This window comes from Stylophora pistillata, chromosome 8 (genome assembly GCF_964205215.1).
Source record: "Stylophora pistillata chromosome 8, jaStyPist1.2, whole genome shotgun sequence".
Taxonomy (NCBI): domain Eukaryota; kingdom Metazoa; phylum Cnidaria; class Anthozoa; order Scleractinia; family Pocilloporidae; genus Stylophora; species Stylophora pistillata.
This window is the reverse complement of record NC_142526.1, coordinates 5,532,918-5,550,481: the sequence shown is the minus strand read 5'-3', so window position 1 is coordinate 5,550,481 and position 17,564 is coordinate 5,532,918. Positions and strand designations below refer to the sequence as shown.

At 36.7% G+C, this 17,564-nt stretch overlaps 1 protein-coding gene and 2 long non-coding RNA genes across 4 annotated transcripts; 1 reads left to right on the top strand and 2 right to left on the bottom strand.

Moving 5' to 3' along the window:
• Nucleotides 1-3,381: 3,381 nt before the first annotated feature.
• On the bottom strand, nucleotides 3,382-5,005 carry LOC148724606 (uncharacterized). The gene is made up of 2 exons (XM_088731584.1): nucleotides 4,845-5,005; nucleotides 3,382-3,687 (listed from the first exon to the last, which is right to left on the bottom strand). Exons 1-2 carry the CDS (start codon nucleotides 4,965-4,967, stop codon nucleotides 3,523-3,525), a joined length of 288 nt encoding a protein of 95 aa, XP_088587710.1. The 5' UTR covers nucleotides 4,968-5,005; the 3' UTR covers nucleotides 3,382-3,522.
• Nucleotides 5,006-7,415: 2,410 nt separating this feature from the next.
• LOC148724605 (uncharacterized) lies at nucleotides 7,416-9,073 on the bottom strand. 2 transcript variants are annotated; one of them, XR_015991125.1, is made up of 3 exons: nucleotides 8,998-9,073; nucleotides 8,332-8,399; nucleotides 7,416-7,726 (listed from the first exon to the last, which is right to left on the bottom strand). It is a non-coding gene; the product is annotated as an uncharacterized LOC148724605 (long non-coding RNA). The 2 variants fall into 2 exon arrangements; XR_015991126.1 differs by lacking the exon at nucleotides 8,998-9,073 and adding an exon at nucleotides 8,487-8,719.
• A 3,837-nt stretch (nucleotides 9,074-12,910) lies between these two features.
• Nucleotides 12,911-14,030, top strand: LOC148724604 (uncharacterized). Its single transcript, XR_015990215.1, has 2 exons — nucleotides 12,911-13,170; nucleotides 13,750-14,030. It is a non-coding gene; the product is annotated as an uncharacterized LOC148724604 (long non-coding RNA).
• The last annotated feature ends 3,534 nt before the right edge of the window (nucleotides 14,031-17,564 follow it).

Sequence of the window (17,564 nt, the reverse complement as noted above, 5' to 3'; positions counted from 1 at the left end):
TCGTGACGGGCTCGTCAAAATACGGCCCAACTCGTAAAAATACTCAGCGATACTACACAACAAAGCGTCTAATAAGATATACATATTCACCAAACCTGAGGCGAATAATTGTTTTAGTATAATTTCAGAGCTGAAGAACAGGGAAATTTCTAAAATCATAACATTTTAGTAACATTTATTAACATTTTATTTTAACATTTCATATGAACTGCGTGGAATGGTTTGTATAGCGTCATATAAGTAGCCGCGCTACCAATCAGATTGCTGGAAACTCTTTGCTCAGCTCTGAAATTATACTAAATTGGTTTATGAAGAACTTAAAAGAAAGTGGAGTAAAATCGAATTAATTTCTTTCGTAAATACTCAAGATTGGCTCTAATGGACTTTACATGTATATTTTGCGTGCATCAAATTCTTCTCGTTTCTCCAAGTAAGGCGAGAGTCATTAATTGTTACACTTTGGTTTAAATATATTCAAAAGTTTCTTCAAGTTCTATCGAACCTCGTCACGAAGCAGTTAAGAAATAAATTATTACCTGTATAGCACGAGATGTGCGATGAATACATTTAGTTTGTCACCAAAACGCGAAAAAAAAATCATTGCAAATCCCTTTTGGTTACTTGGTAAGGCAGATTGATTCATGATATGCACTATTCAAAGATTTCATATCAAACTCACGGGGTACAAATAGTCTCTTATTGAATTTCGTGACCACGCCCACTTCATCGGCCCACTCAAATCGAGTGCGATTTTTGGATGTTATATCATCTTGCCGACTCTCTGTATAAAAAGTTAACAATGTACCACCGGAATATTGAACTATAATATCATGGCTTTCCATTTTGTGTATTTTCGTACTACAAAGTAAAGTTTTTCCCTCGTCATTTTCACCTTTTCCCGAGCGGGTCCGTCAAAATTAAGAAGGCGTTCGTGGTCAAAACGAGACCGAGCAAGGAGTCTTGGGCGATTTCTCTCTTACGCAAGCGCAAATTGAAAATGTACCGCCAAAATCAAAGAGAGGAACAGATTTCCTTTGCAGTAAATGGTTTGAACTTGCAGTAAATGGTTTTAGATTTCCTTTGTTTTGATATGTAAATTGTCGAACAAGGAGCAGATTGAACCTCGTCAAATAGCTAGTCAAAACAGCCACACCTTCCTGCTTTTGCTCCTTTCCTGTTTTATAAGCGTGAAAGCAGTGGGAGAAGAATCGGATAGCTCGGAAAGCGCTTCGGGTATTAATTTACCATCGTTTACTTACGAGATAAACAGGTAAGATTTGTAAAGTTATTTTCCGAAAGAGTCGAATAATTACATTTTTTTCAGGTTAGATTGCTGTTTTTGCGCTAAATGTCGTCCAATAAATTTTTGTTGCAGCCTACTAATCTATACAATTTCGAAGGAAAATATTCAGATGCTTCACCGTCCCTGAAGGGTCTCCACTCATCGAAGCGTGTACTGTAGCCAATGTAGTGAATTTTCAGTCTCTTGTTGGTTTGTCAACCTCCGTGACTTCAACATCATACAATTTTGTATCTTTTCTCTGTGAAATGACCTTTTTAACAGGGGTGTATGCTGAGTATTCGTTGCAGAATCACTTCGGTTCTCCTATCTCTCTCTTTGGCTTGTCCGCCATTTTGAAAATTTGCTCAGGAGGGCATCTGGGTTAGCGGCCGCGCCAGGCTGGAACCGACAAAAACAAATGTCTATCGCAGTGGGGAAACAGTTTGATATGAAATACAATCCTAACGTTGGTCACGACTGCTTTTGTTGAAGACAATCTCAAATAAATAAAGTGGAGGTTGACTATTTTATAAGACGATACCTAAAAACGACCCCGACTATAATTATCTCATAAGTGGGTTACTTCACGTTAATTTCTTCTCCATTGAAAATCCTCTTCACCACTTTCCCTTTCTTAAAGCATAATATATGGACGCTTTATGGTGGATTTTGTGAGGAGGAAGCAGTTTTTGAGAAGCTCTATATATCGTGGTGAATATTTTATAGGCATGATCGCGGTTTATAAAACAACGAAGATGCTACGAGTGCCCGGGCATGATTGGTCTAAAACCTTTCGTTTACTGCACCGGTAAACCCACGGAAAGTTTTAGTCTGTTTTATGAAAAGCAACAAACCGCAACATCTGTCAGCTGACTGGCGTAATAATCCACTTGGGATGTCGGGAAAATACACCAAAAGTTTGTAAACCACGATTGCAATCAGTTCCGGCATGTGATTTTCAAACTTTACGAGTGTTCTATCAGCATCTCAAGTGGATTATTGCGCCGACTGCTAAACTGACAGCTATAGAAAGCGGTGCGGTCCAGCGCTTAAATATCTGATAAATATATATGCAGTTGTGTTTTCTTCGGTTTCGGCTCTTATCATAAAATTTGAAGAATTGGTTGTTTCTAAAAAGGTGGTCGTAATGTTTCTGTCCATTAATTCAATGGCGATAACCGCATTTTATCTTTGACTACCTAGAGTAACCTTATCCATATGACTTGGGAAATCTTTGTTCGTGTTTTGAAGTGAGATTCGTCTATTGAGCTCTAATTGATTTTAAATGAGCCAAGGCTCAGATCAGTTATATATTGAAAAGCTATTGACGCAACCACCTTGTTAATTTTACAAGTGTATCCCAATACAAGTATATTCCATGACTTTTTTGCTGATTTGATTTCTGTGAAATTTTTTCAATTGATTTACCGCATGATACGGTCAGTTGGATGTCGGAGCAGAAGCGATATTTACCAATAGGAGCAGAATAATTCCGCATCGGAAGGTAAAGTTTTCATTAGGAATAAATAAAATGGGAGTTTGGCAGTATTGAATTATTTATTCAAAAAAATGCTTTTTTCATAGAATCCAAAATCTATTTCAGTATCGGTAAGAATGAATCGGCCAGATGCCGAATTCTCTAAAACCGTGACACCGTCAATTGATAAATCACAACAAACTCATCTGTGTATATCTGGAACGTTAGAAGAGTTGACCAAAGCATTGACTTTATGTTTTGTAGAGTGAGGGAAAGAAATCCGTGATAAAATGGGAATTATTGATGGTCTCTCAAAGTTGTAGAAGAAAGTGAAATATAAACACTCGGAAATGCTCTCATTATAGCGTCGAAAAACGTGGACAAATTTCGAGAGGGATTGCTGAACGTGTTTGTTAATGCTTTTTTGTAAAGACTGGCGACCGAACTTAACTATTTCTTGTTTTATATAAGTGGAGAACACGTTACATTAGCCGGGATAAACAAGGACGAAAATCAGGCTCGTGTCTAAAGCGTTATTTTCACCATCCAGCTGCGAAGAAGTTAGAGTTGTAACTAGTCACTCCTCAAGGTTTTGAAATTTCACATTGTAAGACAGTACACCTTTTAATACTGCATCGGATTTTATTCATTCCAGTATGCTTTATCATGTCAACTATTTACTATTTGCAGCCGATTTGCAACTCATCCTGAGATTCAGCTCTTCTAAAATGTCTAATATTAAAGCGTTCTGTTATGCTCTGGTTTACTGATACAAGCTGTCCAAGTAATCTTTCATCTCCTCCAATCGGTTTTTTGATTCTTCAGCGTCCATTTCTGTTCGTTTGGCGGTGCTATCCTTTGAGTTTTTCAATTGAATTTCATCCAGATGTCCTCGGAACTCATTACGACCTAACGAGCGGCCACCGTTCTGTTGAGAATAATAAACAAATGAAAAGTTATTTCTGGAGATGAAATTGAAAGCGAAGGTACAATTAGACGATGGTTGAACCAGGAGGTTGCTATGGCAACTTACTCTCGTCTCATGCAAGGCATAAGTGACACCATACAGATCTCATGATAAATGGTAAAATTTTATTTCTGGTCTATCTCCACAGATTTGGGGTTTCCTGCAGGTCGCTTAAACTGATCATAAACCTTGAAATCAAACTAGAAAGTTAAATTACCGTATTTAAGAATGATAATCGAGGTGAAATTTGGTATATAAATTGACCCCATCAAAAGAGGACACCATGAATATTTCATGAAATGTTTTCTTTATGCTACTATCTTGCAGATACCGCAAAGCAGGTGTAGATTTTTATACTTAGGAGCTTAAAGAAAATATACAATTTTAGCCGTTTTGTGTGATGCGCAATTGTACCTTTAACTTGAAAAATTAAAATCGCCAAAACATCACTTTGAAAGCAACACACCAAATGGAAAAAATGAAAAAAATATATAAGTAAATAAATAAATAAAAAAAAGAACAAAAATGGTGAAAGATTATCAAGATATTTATTTAAACTGTAAGAGATGACCTTATAAAACCTAACCTGAGCATTTCTAGAAGGAAAACTACTTGGGATGCAGCAGAGATGCGAGAATTTCTTATTTAGAACTGATTAGCACGATGTATTCAGATCGTTTTCGTTATTGTTTTTTAACTCAAGCTGCTTTCTGAGTAGGAAAGTATCTTAACTTACACACACCCCTTGGGGTTTTTTTGCCGTATCCATATGCGCCCCTTCGGTAGATTGGCAAAAAATCAATTTTGCCTTCTGACTTTGCAAAAACAAAGATTAAACAAAAGTTTTACTGTAAACACTAATAGAGCGGTCTTCCCATTGCATACATCGGAACATAGATTTATTCCAGTTTCTTGTGCCTTTTTCATGATACGATTTCCAAAAGAAATTACACTAAAGTTATATTTTTTAACCTGTAGGGATGAATTTACGTGACTTAGAAGAGGTTTGACAGAGAAGACAGTTTTAGTGTTTTTGTTAACTGGGATTTATGCAGAGATAAGCGATTGTAATTGGCTTTCTTTGGAATCTTTGTGGAAGTGTAACAGACTGTACCTACCTGAGGATGGCAACCGAGTGCATATCCGTATGGAGTACATCCCATTTTTTGTCTCGAGCCAGTAACAACACACAGAGTGAGAGAAAGAATCACCAAAGAGAGCAAATAGTTCATCTTGGACATTCTACCACGAACAGCTTGAAATGTTACTGAAAGAGTTGCATTCTCTGCTCACTCTTTATAACCCATAGAAGTCATTGCTAATTAATTATTAATAATAATTGCCAAACGCGGCTAAATATCTTCTCAGTTTTAGGACTCAACGTGACATTGTAAGGGCAAGTTAATCGTACTCTCTCTTAAAAATAAAAGCTTTTAAAGGCGGTCGGTCTTTCAGTAAAGGTTCATAATTACGTTTAATAATTTGCAGGCTTTCAGGTAGAGTTATCATGGATATCGGTGAGAGTTTTCCTCTCTGTATCTCATTCAGGGTAATTTGGAACACTCAGTGCTATTGTACGGCTAAGAGAAAGCATAGTCACATAACAGGATGAAGTGTTTGGCCACCCACTCAGCGTAATGATGAAAACCTTTCCAAATATTGTCACTATTCCCAAAATGATCACTAAAAAGAAACACGTAAACATGCAAATCAATTTTTCTTAGTGTTTATTTCCGATGATGTTTCTATATATATATATATATTTATTTGAATCGTCCATGTTGAAAAAAATATTGAATGCATTTTTATACTTTAATACACTCTATGGTTGGCACTTTGTTTTTTGTTAGAAACTCATACCATACCGTAGCATGGTACCATACCACGAATTGTTTACGTGTTGTGCCAATATTTTGCGGTTCAAAATGGGTGATAGTTTTCTTTAACTCCAGAACCATGCTGTAGACTAGAATTCTTCAATTGAAATCAATTTCTGAAGCAAACACCACGAAAAATAAATGGAATCATTCGTGGTAGAGTTTTCAACACACAAAAAAAACACATTAATTAGTTGAGAAAAGCTCACGAAATCAATTAGGCCTAACCAAGAAGTCTTTGATGGAGAGACATCCATTAAGTGATAAGAACGATACGAAAGAATTTTCAGCTTGTTAAAGATGTGTTCGTGATTAACGAAGAAGAAGGACTTCAAGATGTTTACGGTTTGAGAGAATATTTATCCGCCCCGAGTCAGTTATTTTCACCGAACCTGAATATTCTTGTTCAATACTTTTGAATGATAAACTAGCTATAGTGCGCAGCACTTGCACGAACTAATATAGCAAAAACTTGTTTTCATATCTTATGCGTTTCATGGGACAATAGCAGACTCCATCAGAGAGCTTTTACAAATTGGGTAAATGAGCTTGCTTATTTACTTTAGCTAACCATGAATATTTTCCTGTTTTCGACTTTTAGCATTATTTAGTATGAAGCGAGCGGAATATTACGTCCTAGCAAGGTGTGAGTAAAATGTTGTACATACGTGGCATTTTTTCGGAAGTAAATGTATGTTATACGTTCGAGGACCACATATTTTTCAATAAAATAACACCTCAAAGTTTTATGCGATATCATAGAGCCGTTTTGTTTTAATTTTGTTCCCATTGCCCTTAGCTCCGATTGAAAAGAAATTATTTGAGTCACCCTTGAGTCTTTATTTAATACTTATCAAAGTCACGATGTTAAAAAAAAATGCTAGAAAGTGATTTAGTTTAACTATCATGGCCCAGCAAATTATTCTCGCAGCTTAACCCGATTTCTTCAGCAAAAAGCGACTTGGGTTATTAACATACTATTGTTTCTTCTTTGACTGAATGCCAGCACATCGCAGCTTACCCTCGACCCTTTGAGTTTGTACTCCTGGGTGGGGAGGGGCTCTGGAGTGACTTCTCCACGATTATTACCCGGCAAAGACTGGAACCAGGACACGTATCAATGCAAGATTTGTTCGTCGACGTTTCAGAGTGACGGTGACGATAATAGTTTGATAAAGAACAACGAAGGGATATTTTTAAGTGGGCTGAGTTAAAAATTCTGCATACTTAAAGGTACCTGAGAAAATTTAAGAACGAAAATATTTTGTTTGTGCGTTATTTGTAGTTTTATGATCTTTTCTATTCAAAATTCCCTTTGACTTAGTATTCTCGTCTTCCCCTGGCATGCTATTGAATGGCAATCCTTAAAGCCTTAACATCAGTACGCATATTTTCCATACTGTTCTATTTCCTAAGATGCAGACGAGGATAATCTTTTTAATAATCAAGTGCACCTTTGGTTGGTGATCATTTCCTTTATTCACCTGACCTTGCTATGTGATTCATGGTTGATGTTTTATGGAGAAATAGCACGAGGGGGGGGGGGGGGGGGAAGGATTAAAAATGCTAAGAACTGCAAATTAAAATCAACCTTTTTTCGGTGGAGGTGGTGGGGTAGGGCTTTAAACCAAACAGTCTAACAGTCTAACGATCAATGAAGTTGAGCTGAACGAGACGACAAACTTTTGTGTGTTTCATGATAACAACCATTTGTCGTAGATCCCTTAAAACTGTCAAATAAATTCCTTTCGCTTAACTTTATGTATGATTACATGAATGCCATTTAATACCTGAATTTAAGAAGTTTGCACGTTATGCTGTCCCAACAAAACAAACATATTTTATTTACGCGGTGTAATCACAAATTTGGAAGCAATTCTCGTGCCGGTATCCTGGTTTCTATTTTTCATCAGCCACATAAATGTATCTTACAACGTCTTAGTTATGATACATATCAACAACTAAGCAAACAAGGTTTTAAAATCTTCTTTGAAACCATTTTTTCCGTGCGTTCTCTTGCGAAAAATCTTGTCCTCGATCGATTCTCTTGCTGGTCGACCCTCGAATGATTCACCACGGCCTCGTATTTTGAGGCTCCTGACAGCAGATCTCCCAGCATCACTCTGAAATGAAATGTAAACACGCACTTACTAGCTTGTTCTAAAAAAATAATAATAATTGCATTTGCTGTTTCTGCTTTCTTTTGCAATTTATTAATGTTTTTTCATCACATTTTGTCGGTACCAGGTTAAATTTTTTCCATAAAACATTGCTAACAATCTGGCAGTAATACTTACTTTACACTAGGCCACTTACAATGTATTACTTACTACACTACGATATTCTTTAAATACAATAAACTTAATCGAATTAAGTTCACAATACAGAGAACAGATGCTTCTGGTCTCTAAATCATTGTAAATTTCTTTCTGAAGCAGAACTTTCTAGATTTTTTTAAGAATATTATTGAAACCAAATTTCTACCCTAAGTTTCAAGAAACGTTGAACATTTTTGGAAAATTTTAAACTAGTTTATCCGTGTACACGAATGAATATATAGAAAATGAATGAAATGTTTAGAGGAAAAAAACATCTTAACTTTCTGGTTTAGCCGTAGTTGAGTGGAAAATGGATTCAGGAATTTTACAAGACTGGAGTGAGTTGTGTAACAGGTTCTAGGTTAGTGTAAAATTCTTAGAGCTTCTTTGAACTGGTTTATGTAACAAACCTGCCGCTTGCAGTGAAACATTCCACCCCATCCAAACGAGCATTGAGCGTCGCTGATATGGCAGCTGGCTGCAACGAACAAGACGACGATTAAAATCTTAAACGGTTCCATTCCAGTTGTTGGTGAGTGGAACACACAGGTTTTAATAAAATTACCATCGCTTGTGTTTCTCTCTTTAAAAAACGTATCAGACAAAAGAATGTCTTATCCCCAAAGCAATCAAAGACTTGCACTGAGAAAGGAGTGTTGTAAATAAACTGCTAATTGAAATGTACTTTATCGACATGTGTGTGAGAGGAATTTCTTTTTGTCCCTCAGGACTTGTTTTGGTTAACTGTCGTATTGTGGAGTAAATTTGTAGTCTTTTGAATTTTTTTTTCTTCATCATGAATGACACCAGTTGGTGATCACACATCCCTCCTAAAAAAATTTGCGTTGTTAAACAACAGTAAAGTTTATCGTAAGGGTCGATCATGTTTGGCGTCTCAATGACAAGGCACGTTGAAATATTTCAAAACCTTGTTAAAATTACTAAGACTTTTATGTTTCCGTGTACGTTTAAATTTTCCAACCCAGCTTTTCTCATCGCACCTCTGACTGCTGTGTAATCGTTACTTCCCTTAATAATAGATGAAAAGTTTTGAATATTTTAAATCTCTTTTATACCTTTTTTCTTTTTTTGCATGCTGAGGTTTCTCACAACAATGCGTCGGGTTTCTAGTATCATGATTGATGAAAAATCCGGCAGCTTTTTGTTATCATTTTTGTGTGTATGAAAATAGTTTGTGAGTCTTGGTTCTAGAATCTTTAAAGCAAAAATGTATAAAACTTGCTTGAATTTGATGATGTTGTTACATATCTTTCTGACCGTCTCAGTCATTTCTCAAATTGTAGAAACCAAATTCTTACAATTCTCGCTACACCAACAGATTCTATTTTAATTCGTAGTGGATGATAAAGCTTTTGCCGAGCTGTTGATTCTAGCTAACTAATTGACTCATCTGCATTCATTTTATCCCCAAGAAAAAAGGTATTTTTGTGATGTGTTTTGCGATACTTATCAAATGTGATCAGGTGTCATGCCATTAACGCTCTACACTGACCACTAAATTACAAATTCATGAATGCAAAAAAGGTTCCTGTGGAACATTCTCAAAAACAGTTGGGCTAGAATATACAAGTTATTTTTAAAACCCTTCTACTCTCAACTGAGCTAGATTCCCTATTCTCCCAAACGATTCACAGATCTTCACTTGACATTATGTGATGTAAAACCATTTCCAAAAATTACTTATTAGTTCAAAAACACATTAATATTCTCCTTGGGCAAACTTTTTAGGTTGGAACTCCAAGAACACTCTAAAATAATGTAAAAATTATCACTAGAAGAAATTTCGGAGTGCATCCTTAAAGTTCCACGAATTAAACGTTTTAAATATTTTGAGAGCGATTTAGTATTTCGTATGCATAGTATGCATAAAAGTTGGGAATTCGGACTTTGATGCGCTGTCATGAAGCCAAAACAATGCGAACATTTCTTTGTGGTAAAGTTCAGTTTCATTGTGCCGCCAGACCTTCTGTATGTGAACATGACCTTGGCTTCAAAGTATTTGCGGATAAAGATAAATGTCAACTGTATACTTCTATTTTGTAAAGCGCTTAGATCAGGTCTGGATAAGCGCTATTTAAGTAGTTCTATTATATGTTTGTCGCTAAGATATGAAAAACGCACCGCTATCATGCCGTTATCAATCTCATCATAGTTAGTAGAGGGAGCTAACTATGATCTCACAAGGTAAGTGGGCACTATTTTCTTAAAACTATTGCTTTCTTATAGGATTATATTTACCAAACAACCATCACGATGTCGTTATTTGAGAGAATTTATGCCAGAACACGGAAGTATTAGAGGCCCCAAAATAGAAAGCTCTAAGTACCAAACACAATCATTAATTCATGTCCTTATCAGTGCATATTGTAAGCTTTCAATAGTATTTTTATATTTTAGGTAAGGTGTAAAATCATTAAGGGTTTTAAATGAATAATGGATATTTATGTAGTCGGAGACCTTACATGGTTAAAAGCAAGTAATTACATGAGGAAAATGCGATGGATGTAACATTTCTCAAAATACTAGTACTTTTATTGCTTTTCTCCATTTATTTCGAGTTTCCATCTGTTGATTTTTTTTTTTAACATCTAAACACCTTATTTCTGCCCATAGAAGTAAAAAGCTTTCCTAAAAGAAAAAAATGAATAAACCGAAAGAAACAGCAATCTGGTCGCCTTGCTGTTATCTTCTATAACATGCACCAGTGACGGAAGGCATTACCCTCATAACTATGTCATTCAATCAAAACGAAAACGTTATCCTTCATAACAGAAGTCTTTTAAAGTATTAGTAATATTACTGAGCTTCTGGGGATTAGAGGCAAATATTTGCCTCGAGACTCAGCAAGAAGGTTTGAAACATATTCAGTTTCATTTTCATTAATTTATCTTTTGCTTTTACATATAGAAATCTTAACACATAGAGATGTGATCAGGACTGCTTCTCTGGAAATTAAGCTAAACCTAAAATCCACGACTTAGGATTTAGAATTGTAAAGGAAAAAGCCGATTGTTCTCCTTTTTAAGACGCAGTCTCTCTAAAAGTGGTCCGGGGCATTTTCGGTTCAAACCTTGCCTGTAGATCTGTTTCAGTCGAAGAGTTATCTAAGCCACCTTGGTTTTTCGAAATATGGCAAAGTAATTTAAGACGAGCGAAAATCACTTCAGCGCTCAACGGCCAGCGCCAGTTTTTAATTGTGCCGATGCTCAAAAATGTCATCTTTTCCCAAAACTCTTTTTAGAAGTATTTTTTTGCTTCCTATATTTATGGTATATTATCATCAAGCATGACAAAGCTAAACAATGCTCATTTCAGGCGTAAACCACGGATTAGCGACGTAATTTCACAATTTCGTCTGATTTTTGTGCAGTTCAGTGGTTAAAATGTTCGAAAATGTGCATGATATGTCGACTAGAAGTTCGCCGAAACTACGACTATCTTATATTAGTTAGTTTGAATAAAAATGGTGAAGAAGTGGGCCATTTTCGCTGAGCCGAGATTAAAAGTTGTACATTTACGGTCATGGTGGCAAAGGTAAAGTTAGTGTCAAACTGAAAAATAATTTTCAGTATCAAAAACCGTTAAAAAAGAAAAAACTTATGTAATCTGTTCTCATAAAGGATCGATCTTATCATTTTATCTTTTTCGAAAACTAGAATTTATCATACATCTGCAATTTTCAACGAAAACATGATGGGACCTCGCTGAAATGTCAGGAATTGGAACATAACCGTTCTTTCATGGGAATTTTAACAGTCTGTGCTGAAAAATTTTATACTTGTAATTAAAAAATCCAAAATATTAATAATTTTTTTTAGGCATTTTTCAATTTCACAACGTAATGAAGATTTAAGACTAAACGTCTCACAGTAAGAAATTATGGATGTCCAGAAATTATGGAAGTCAGGCGAGTTCGCAAACTTCAATTGAAGTCTCCATGAAATTTAAGCCACCAAACCAGGTCGCTTAAACTTGTCGGTAATTAACTTCGGCCAATCACATGGCGCCTGAGAGTCAAACAACTGATAAACTTGTCAGACGTAAGGTTAATGGCTCGTTTACTTATTTGCGTTTCGCGGGAAATAAGCTTGCAATGGCCCATCCATATCATAATTTTGATTTCAATTTTCCACACTCTTCGAATCAAAGGTTGGTAGACTTATCCTTTAGTTACCGATTTTTATGTCATGGAATACGCAAAAGACCGAGTTCGTACCTAAAAAAAACATTATTACTAGGCTAAGGACCCCGTTTGTGCTTCTATCCGGTCCCTATGGCGGCCGTCCGGCCGCGCACAGGACGAATGTTCATATTTCGGTGCCTTTAGGCAAAATCTAATGCATCCTTAAAGGTTGAATAAAGCTTTAATCGTCTTTAATTGTCAAGTGAAATATCCGAAGGCTAACACCAATCTTTTATGAATCTTTAATTAAACATAAGTTTACCTTCAATAACGGAAATCTTTCAGTATCCTTTAAGTGGTCTCTTTTTTGGCACAAAAGAGGGTGTTTGATTAGATACATTTAATTTGATTTTAAGGTGAGATTTAAGTGAGTCTCGCTGTTTTGACATCTGACGCATTAAAGTTACTTCCCTCCTTCAGAGGCCGAAAAAATCGTTTTTTCTTTTATTGGACTAGATAGAAGTTAGACATTTTACCTAACTTTTACAAAAAGAAAAATTTAAAAGAATCAAAAAACGTCCGAACTATTTAGGAAAACGTATTTTCGAATAAAAAGTTAATAAATCTGGAAGGTGTCATAATCTCGTAAATGGGCGAACCCCCTGGGGGAATATTCGCGGCAATTTCATGTTATTTGCATAGTTTATTTACGGCGCGCACTTGACAAAATTTACATGTGGAAGTTCTCTGCTAGAGGAAAGTCTTTCCTCAGGGATAAAAAGCATAAATCAAAATTAGGGAGGAGGCCTAAGGCAAAGAAAAAGAAAAAAACAGGCCAATAACAATATTTTCTTCATTAAGCCTACGTTTTCGTCACCTTTGATCAAGGAAAGACTGCCCAATTGTCACTTAGACGACTGATAAAAAGCCAGCAAGGTGTTTTTATAATAATCAGTCAAACTTATTTCTCACTATTGATCTAACGATGACCTGGAAAGTTTTTGGAGTGCTTGTTGTCCTGTTTGCTGTTCTTGGATTCTCGGGCCTAACTCAGGCCCAAGGGTTTCAATGTGTTTTTAACCCTTCAAAGTGCGACAAAGAGGGGGTGAGTGGACCTGACTAAAACGAGTGCTTAAATCGAATCCTGAAACGTTTTAGACATTTGTAGCAATTCTTGAAATTAGCGATGTTTCAAACTATCCTCCAGCTGAAAACAAAAACAACCAAACATAGAGGGTTTATGTTTTTCAAAGAGAGTGATAGAAAACTTTAAATGATTGTTCTATAGAATGAAAACATCCTACTAAAATCATTTTTGTAATTTGCATTAACTCCTCTAGTTGGGTATTTAACATACTGAAGGCTAATGACAGTTGTTTGTACGTTTCTTCACGAATATATAGAAGTATGCAGAAACAAATTTGAGCCCATCAGGAATAAAACTTTACCTTAAAATCCGAACACCAACACTCTAGATCCTGTGCAGTGAGCCAACGTCCTGTATATTGCTTGGATAAGCGATGCCGAGAGCTTTGTGTAAGCAAATAGAATGAGAAAAATGGTAAATTGTAAGTACGAATGTAAACTCAGGAGAATGTTTTTTTGCCTCAGTAAGAGGGCGGGAGTTCCCAAGAGGAATCGCATCTTTGCATTACTCTAGGCTTCTTCATTATCTCTCTTGCAGTTACAAGATGTCCCGGATCTTTCACCGCAGATTCCTCAGAGCGAGTACAGACGAAATAAGCTTTCGCGATTGGAAGAATTCCTGCGAAACAAACGCCGAAACCGCGTTGATGATGATGCCGTGCTGAATGAGGAATAGTCATGCAGCAACTAGTCTTGTCAAAAGAAAAGGGAATCGTGCCGCTCGTAAATGAAAACTAAATATTATTATCTAGAGCTAAATTTGTTACACATGAAGCTGGTAAACAAGTGTTAACCATGAATTAAAGAGAGAAAAATATATCTGTCTCATTTCTTGTTTGGCATCCTCAAGTTTAGAAAATTCATCTTGAACCATTTACTCTCTTCATGAAGTCACCTTTGATAAACATTTCAGGACTGACTGAAAGCTTGTTGATCACCTTATTCCAATTTCTTCAGCCTCTTGGACAGGCGAATTTATTGTGAACTTATATATAGACAAAAATTATCGTAGCTTTCCAAAATCTCCAAAGAAATGAACGAAGCTTCTTTTTCTTTGGAAGAAAAATAAAAGATTTGGAGCTGGAAAACGTTTAGAGCCGTGAACCGTAATAGCAATTACATGCCATGGGAATTCCGTATCAAGGTTACTTCCCACCTTCAGAGGCCGAAAAAATCGTTGTTTCTTTTATTGGACTAGATTGGAAGTGAGACATTTTACCTAACGTTTACAAAAAGACAAATTTAAAAATCTCAAAAAGCGTCCCACCTATTTAGGAAAACTTATCTTCAAATAATAGTTAATAAATCTGGAAGGATTTATAATTTCGTAAATGGGTGAACCCCTTGGGGAATATTCGCAGCAATTTCATGTTATTTGCATACTTGTTTACAGTGTGCCCTTGAAAAAATTCACACTTGGAAGTTCTCTGTCAGAGGAAAGTCTTTTCTCATGGATAAAAAAATAAATCAAAATTAGAGAGGAGTCCTTGGGGAAAGGGAACTAAAAAAGAAAACAGGCCCAAAGAAGAGAGAAATGGCACCATTTTGTCAGGAATAAACAGTCCTGGTATTCATCTTCACGCTGGCATCCAAATTACGAACAAAGAGGGCCCCATAGAAAAAGAAGTTTCCTTCCGATAGGCAAGTACCGGCCTTGATACAAGAACATAGGCAATCGCCTCGAATCGTATGAAATCATGTATAAACCTTCCCGAGGAAACTCATTTCAGCGATAAGGTTATTCCTTAAGCTGTCTGTCGATACGCTGTTTTGCATTTCAGCATTTTTTTTCAGCTTTCCTTTTTTGCCGCGGGTTTTTCCTCTGCTAACTTTGCCCATTACGTAGCGTTCAACTTTTCCTGGGAAAATCTTGATCCATTGTCATTGACATTGGGAGGTCCCGTCTTCCCATTGGTTCGCGGTTTTAGAAGGCGAGATATTCTCTTAGTTGTTCACAAAACTCTAGGAGCTAAAATCTCGCATTTGATATTAATAGGAATACATCCACTTTTAGCGAATTTATTGGGTATGTAGATTTGATCGATTTGCGTGAAATTTCGCCAAAAAATTCCAGGGATAATGACGAAAGAAAGTGTGTCAGGGAATTTTGATATTTGGAATATTTTTCACGTGGTGTCCATTTACGCAACACGTTTTGCATATTTTACGCTGCTCTAACTTCAGATACAGATATCTAGGCAACCAATCAGAATATCGGGAAAATTCAGTTTTCATTAGTTTGTTTAGGTTTTCTCGAAACTAGCGCGCGTACGAATTTTTTCTGAAAGGACACCCACAAAGGTGGAAAGTAACCTTAACTTGTACGCGAAAAGCGATATCGCACGAACCGATGAGTGCGATATCGGTTTTCAAGTGCAATTTAACGCGAAATTCACGAGTCAAGTATTGGATTTTCCGTTGAATCGCATATTTGAATAAAAACAGTAAAAAAAAGTAAACAGCTTTACTTAGCGTTGTTATGTATATTTAGATGCGAAGCATTATCACTTAGCCTCGTTTTCAACTAGCCTGCAGAGCAGTCGTTCTTGTGGAGTTTGGGCGAAAATTAGACTTTGGGCTTTCTGTTTCATTTTCCAGACTGCGCGTAAAATGGAGCGAGGCGAACAATTAGAAGGTGGGGGGAGGGGGAGAGGAGAGAAGGGAACGCCTGCCAGCAGTACTTGAAAATTTGAATAACCCGTTCGCTCACGAACGGGCGATTCTGATTGGTCCAGTATTTTTTATTGACAGCAGAATGTGACTTCAGTTTGTTATGTATCACATCCAATATGGCGTTTAGCGAAGTAGAGATAGATCTTACGTTGAACGATTCTTTAGCTACTTTTGATGTCCTAGAAAACTTTGTTTTAAAACAAGAATAGCAAGATGCCATACGTCAACTTTCCAGAAATAAAGATGTGTTGGTGGTCTTACCGACAGGCTTCGGTAAAAGCATTATTTTTAGATTTGGTGTGCGAGTCAAGCAGCTTCTCACGAAGAAACACTGTTGCATGGTTGTCGTTTGCCCTCTGAAAAGCATCGTTGACGACCAGGTTGTCGAGGCCCAAGAAGTTGGCTTAAAAGCAACAAGTCTTTCGGTATGTTTCTCTTCGATGAAGCTGGATCGATATTCTCGCTCATATTTAAGCATTTTCTTGATTTCGGTGTAGGTGGTTTGCACATACAGCGGCTTTATTCTTCCTCCATGCCCGGCTAGATTTGTTTGGCGTATCTAATTGCCGCTTATTTGCACTTTTGGGCTTTTCTGGATTTTTGCATTGGCCATTTGCGTTCTTAAGGATGAATGCATGTAGCTGTCCCAAGTTTCTGACTTTCCTAGCACACGGATTGCAACAGCGATCGGATAACTGTTCGTTGTTTTGAATGAGTTCGATGCCAATTCCAGCAGACACGTCTGATAAAATTACTCCATAAATAAGCATTACTTCTCTTCGATGCTCTGAATAAATTTTTTGATGACAGATACGAGCCGTATTTAATTTTAAAACTACAGCCGCAAAATCGACACTTCACATTCGGCGACATATGAGCACAAATTTTGACACGTGATTCCCCTTCGAATAACAACAAATTTTGACAAGCAACGGAAGTGAAAATCCACTTCCGTCGCGCCACCTGACTGGCCAATTGTTTGCGCATTATCGTTACTCGTGCATATCTAATTAGGGAGAGTTTTTCAAATTTTCAAGTGCTGCTGGCAGGCGTTCCCTTCTCTCCTCTCCCCCTCCCCCCACCTTCTAATTGTTCGCCTCGCTCCATTTTACGCGCGGTCTGGAAAATAAAACAGAAAGCCCAAAGTCCTAATTTTCGCCCAAACTCGACAAGAACACCTGCTCTGCAGGCTAGTGTTCAGCTCGCAATTTCACGCTAAGCACCTCGCTTCGTTAACCAATCAGAATGCGAGATTTTATGCAACGATGCGATTGTATCTGATAATAGTTCTGCTGACTTGGAAAATACTACACCTAAAATTTAACTTCAGCAATAATAATAACAGTTTATTAAATTCTGCAGTAACTTACTGAATTATAATACAGTGAAAACTTAATAAAGATCTACTATGTACATTTCTGTATACAATAATTACAAGATATATACACCACACCAGAACATGCATCCCATTTTTTGAAGATACTGATTTGCACTTAGTGTTTTATAGTTTTGGCGCCAGAGCGTTGTCCCAGGGAGTCTGGAGACCAACCCCTCTTTTTATTTAAAGTCGCGAAGAATCCAATATTCAAAATAACGGTCAGCCAGAGATCACGAAAAGATCTATAAGATGTATGGAATGCCCTACGAATTGTAAGTTAAAATTTCGTTAAACTCTCAAAT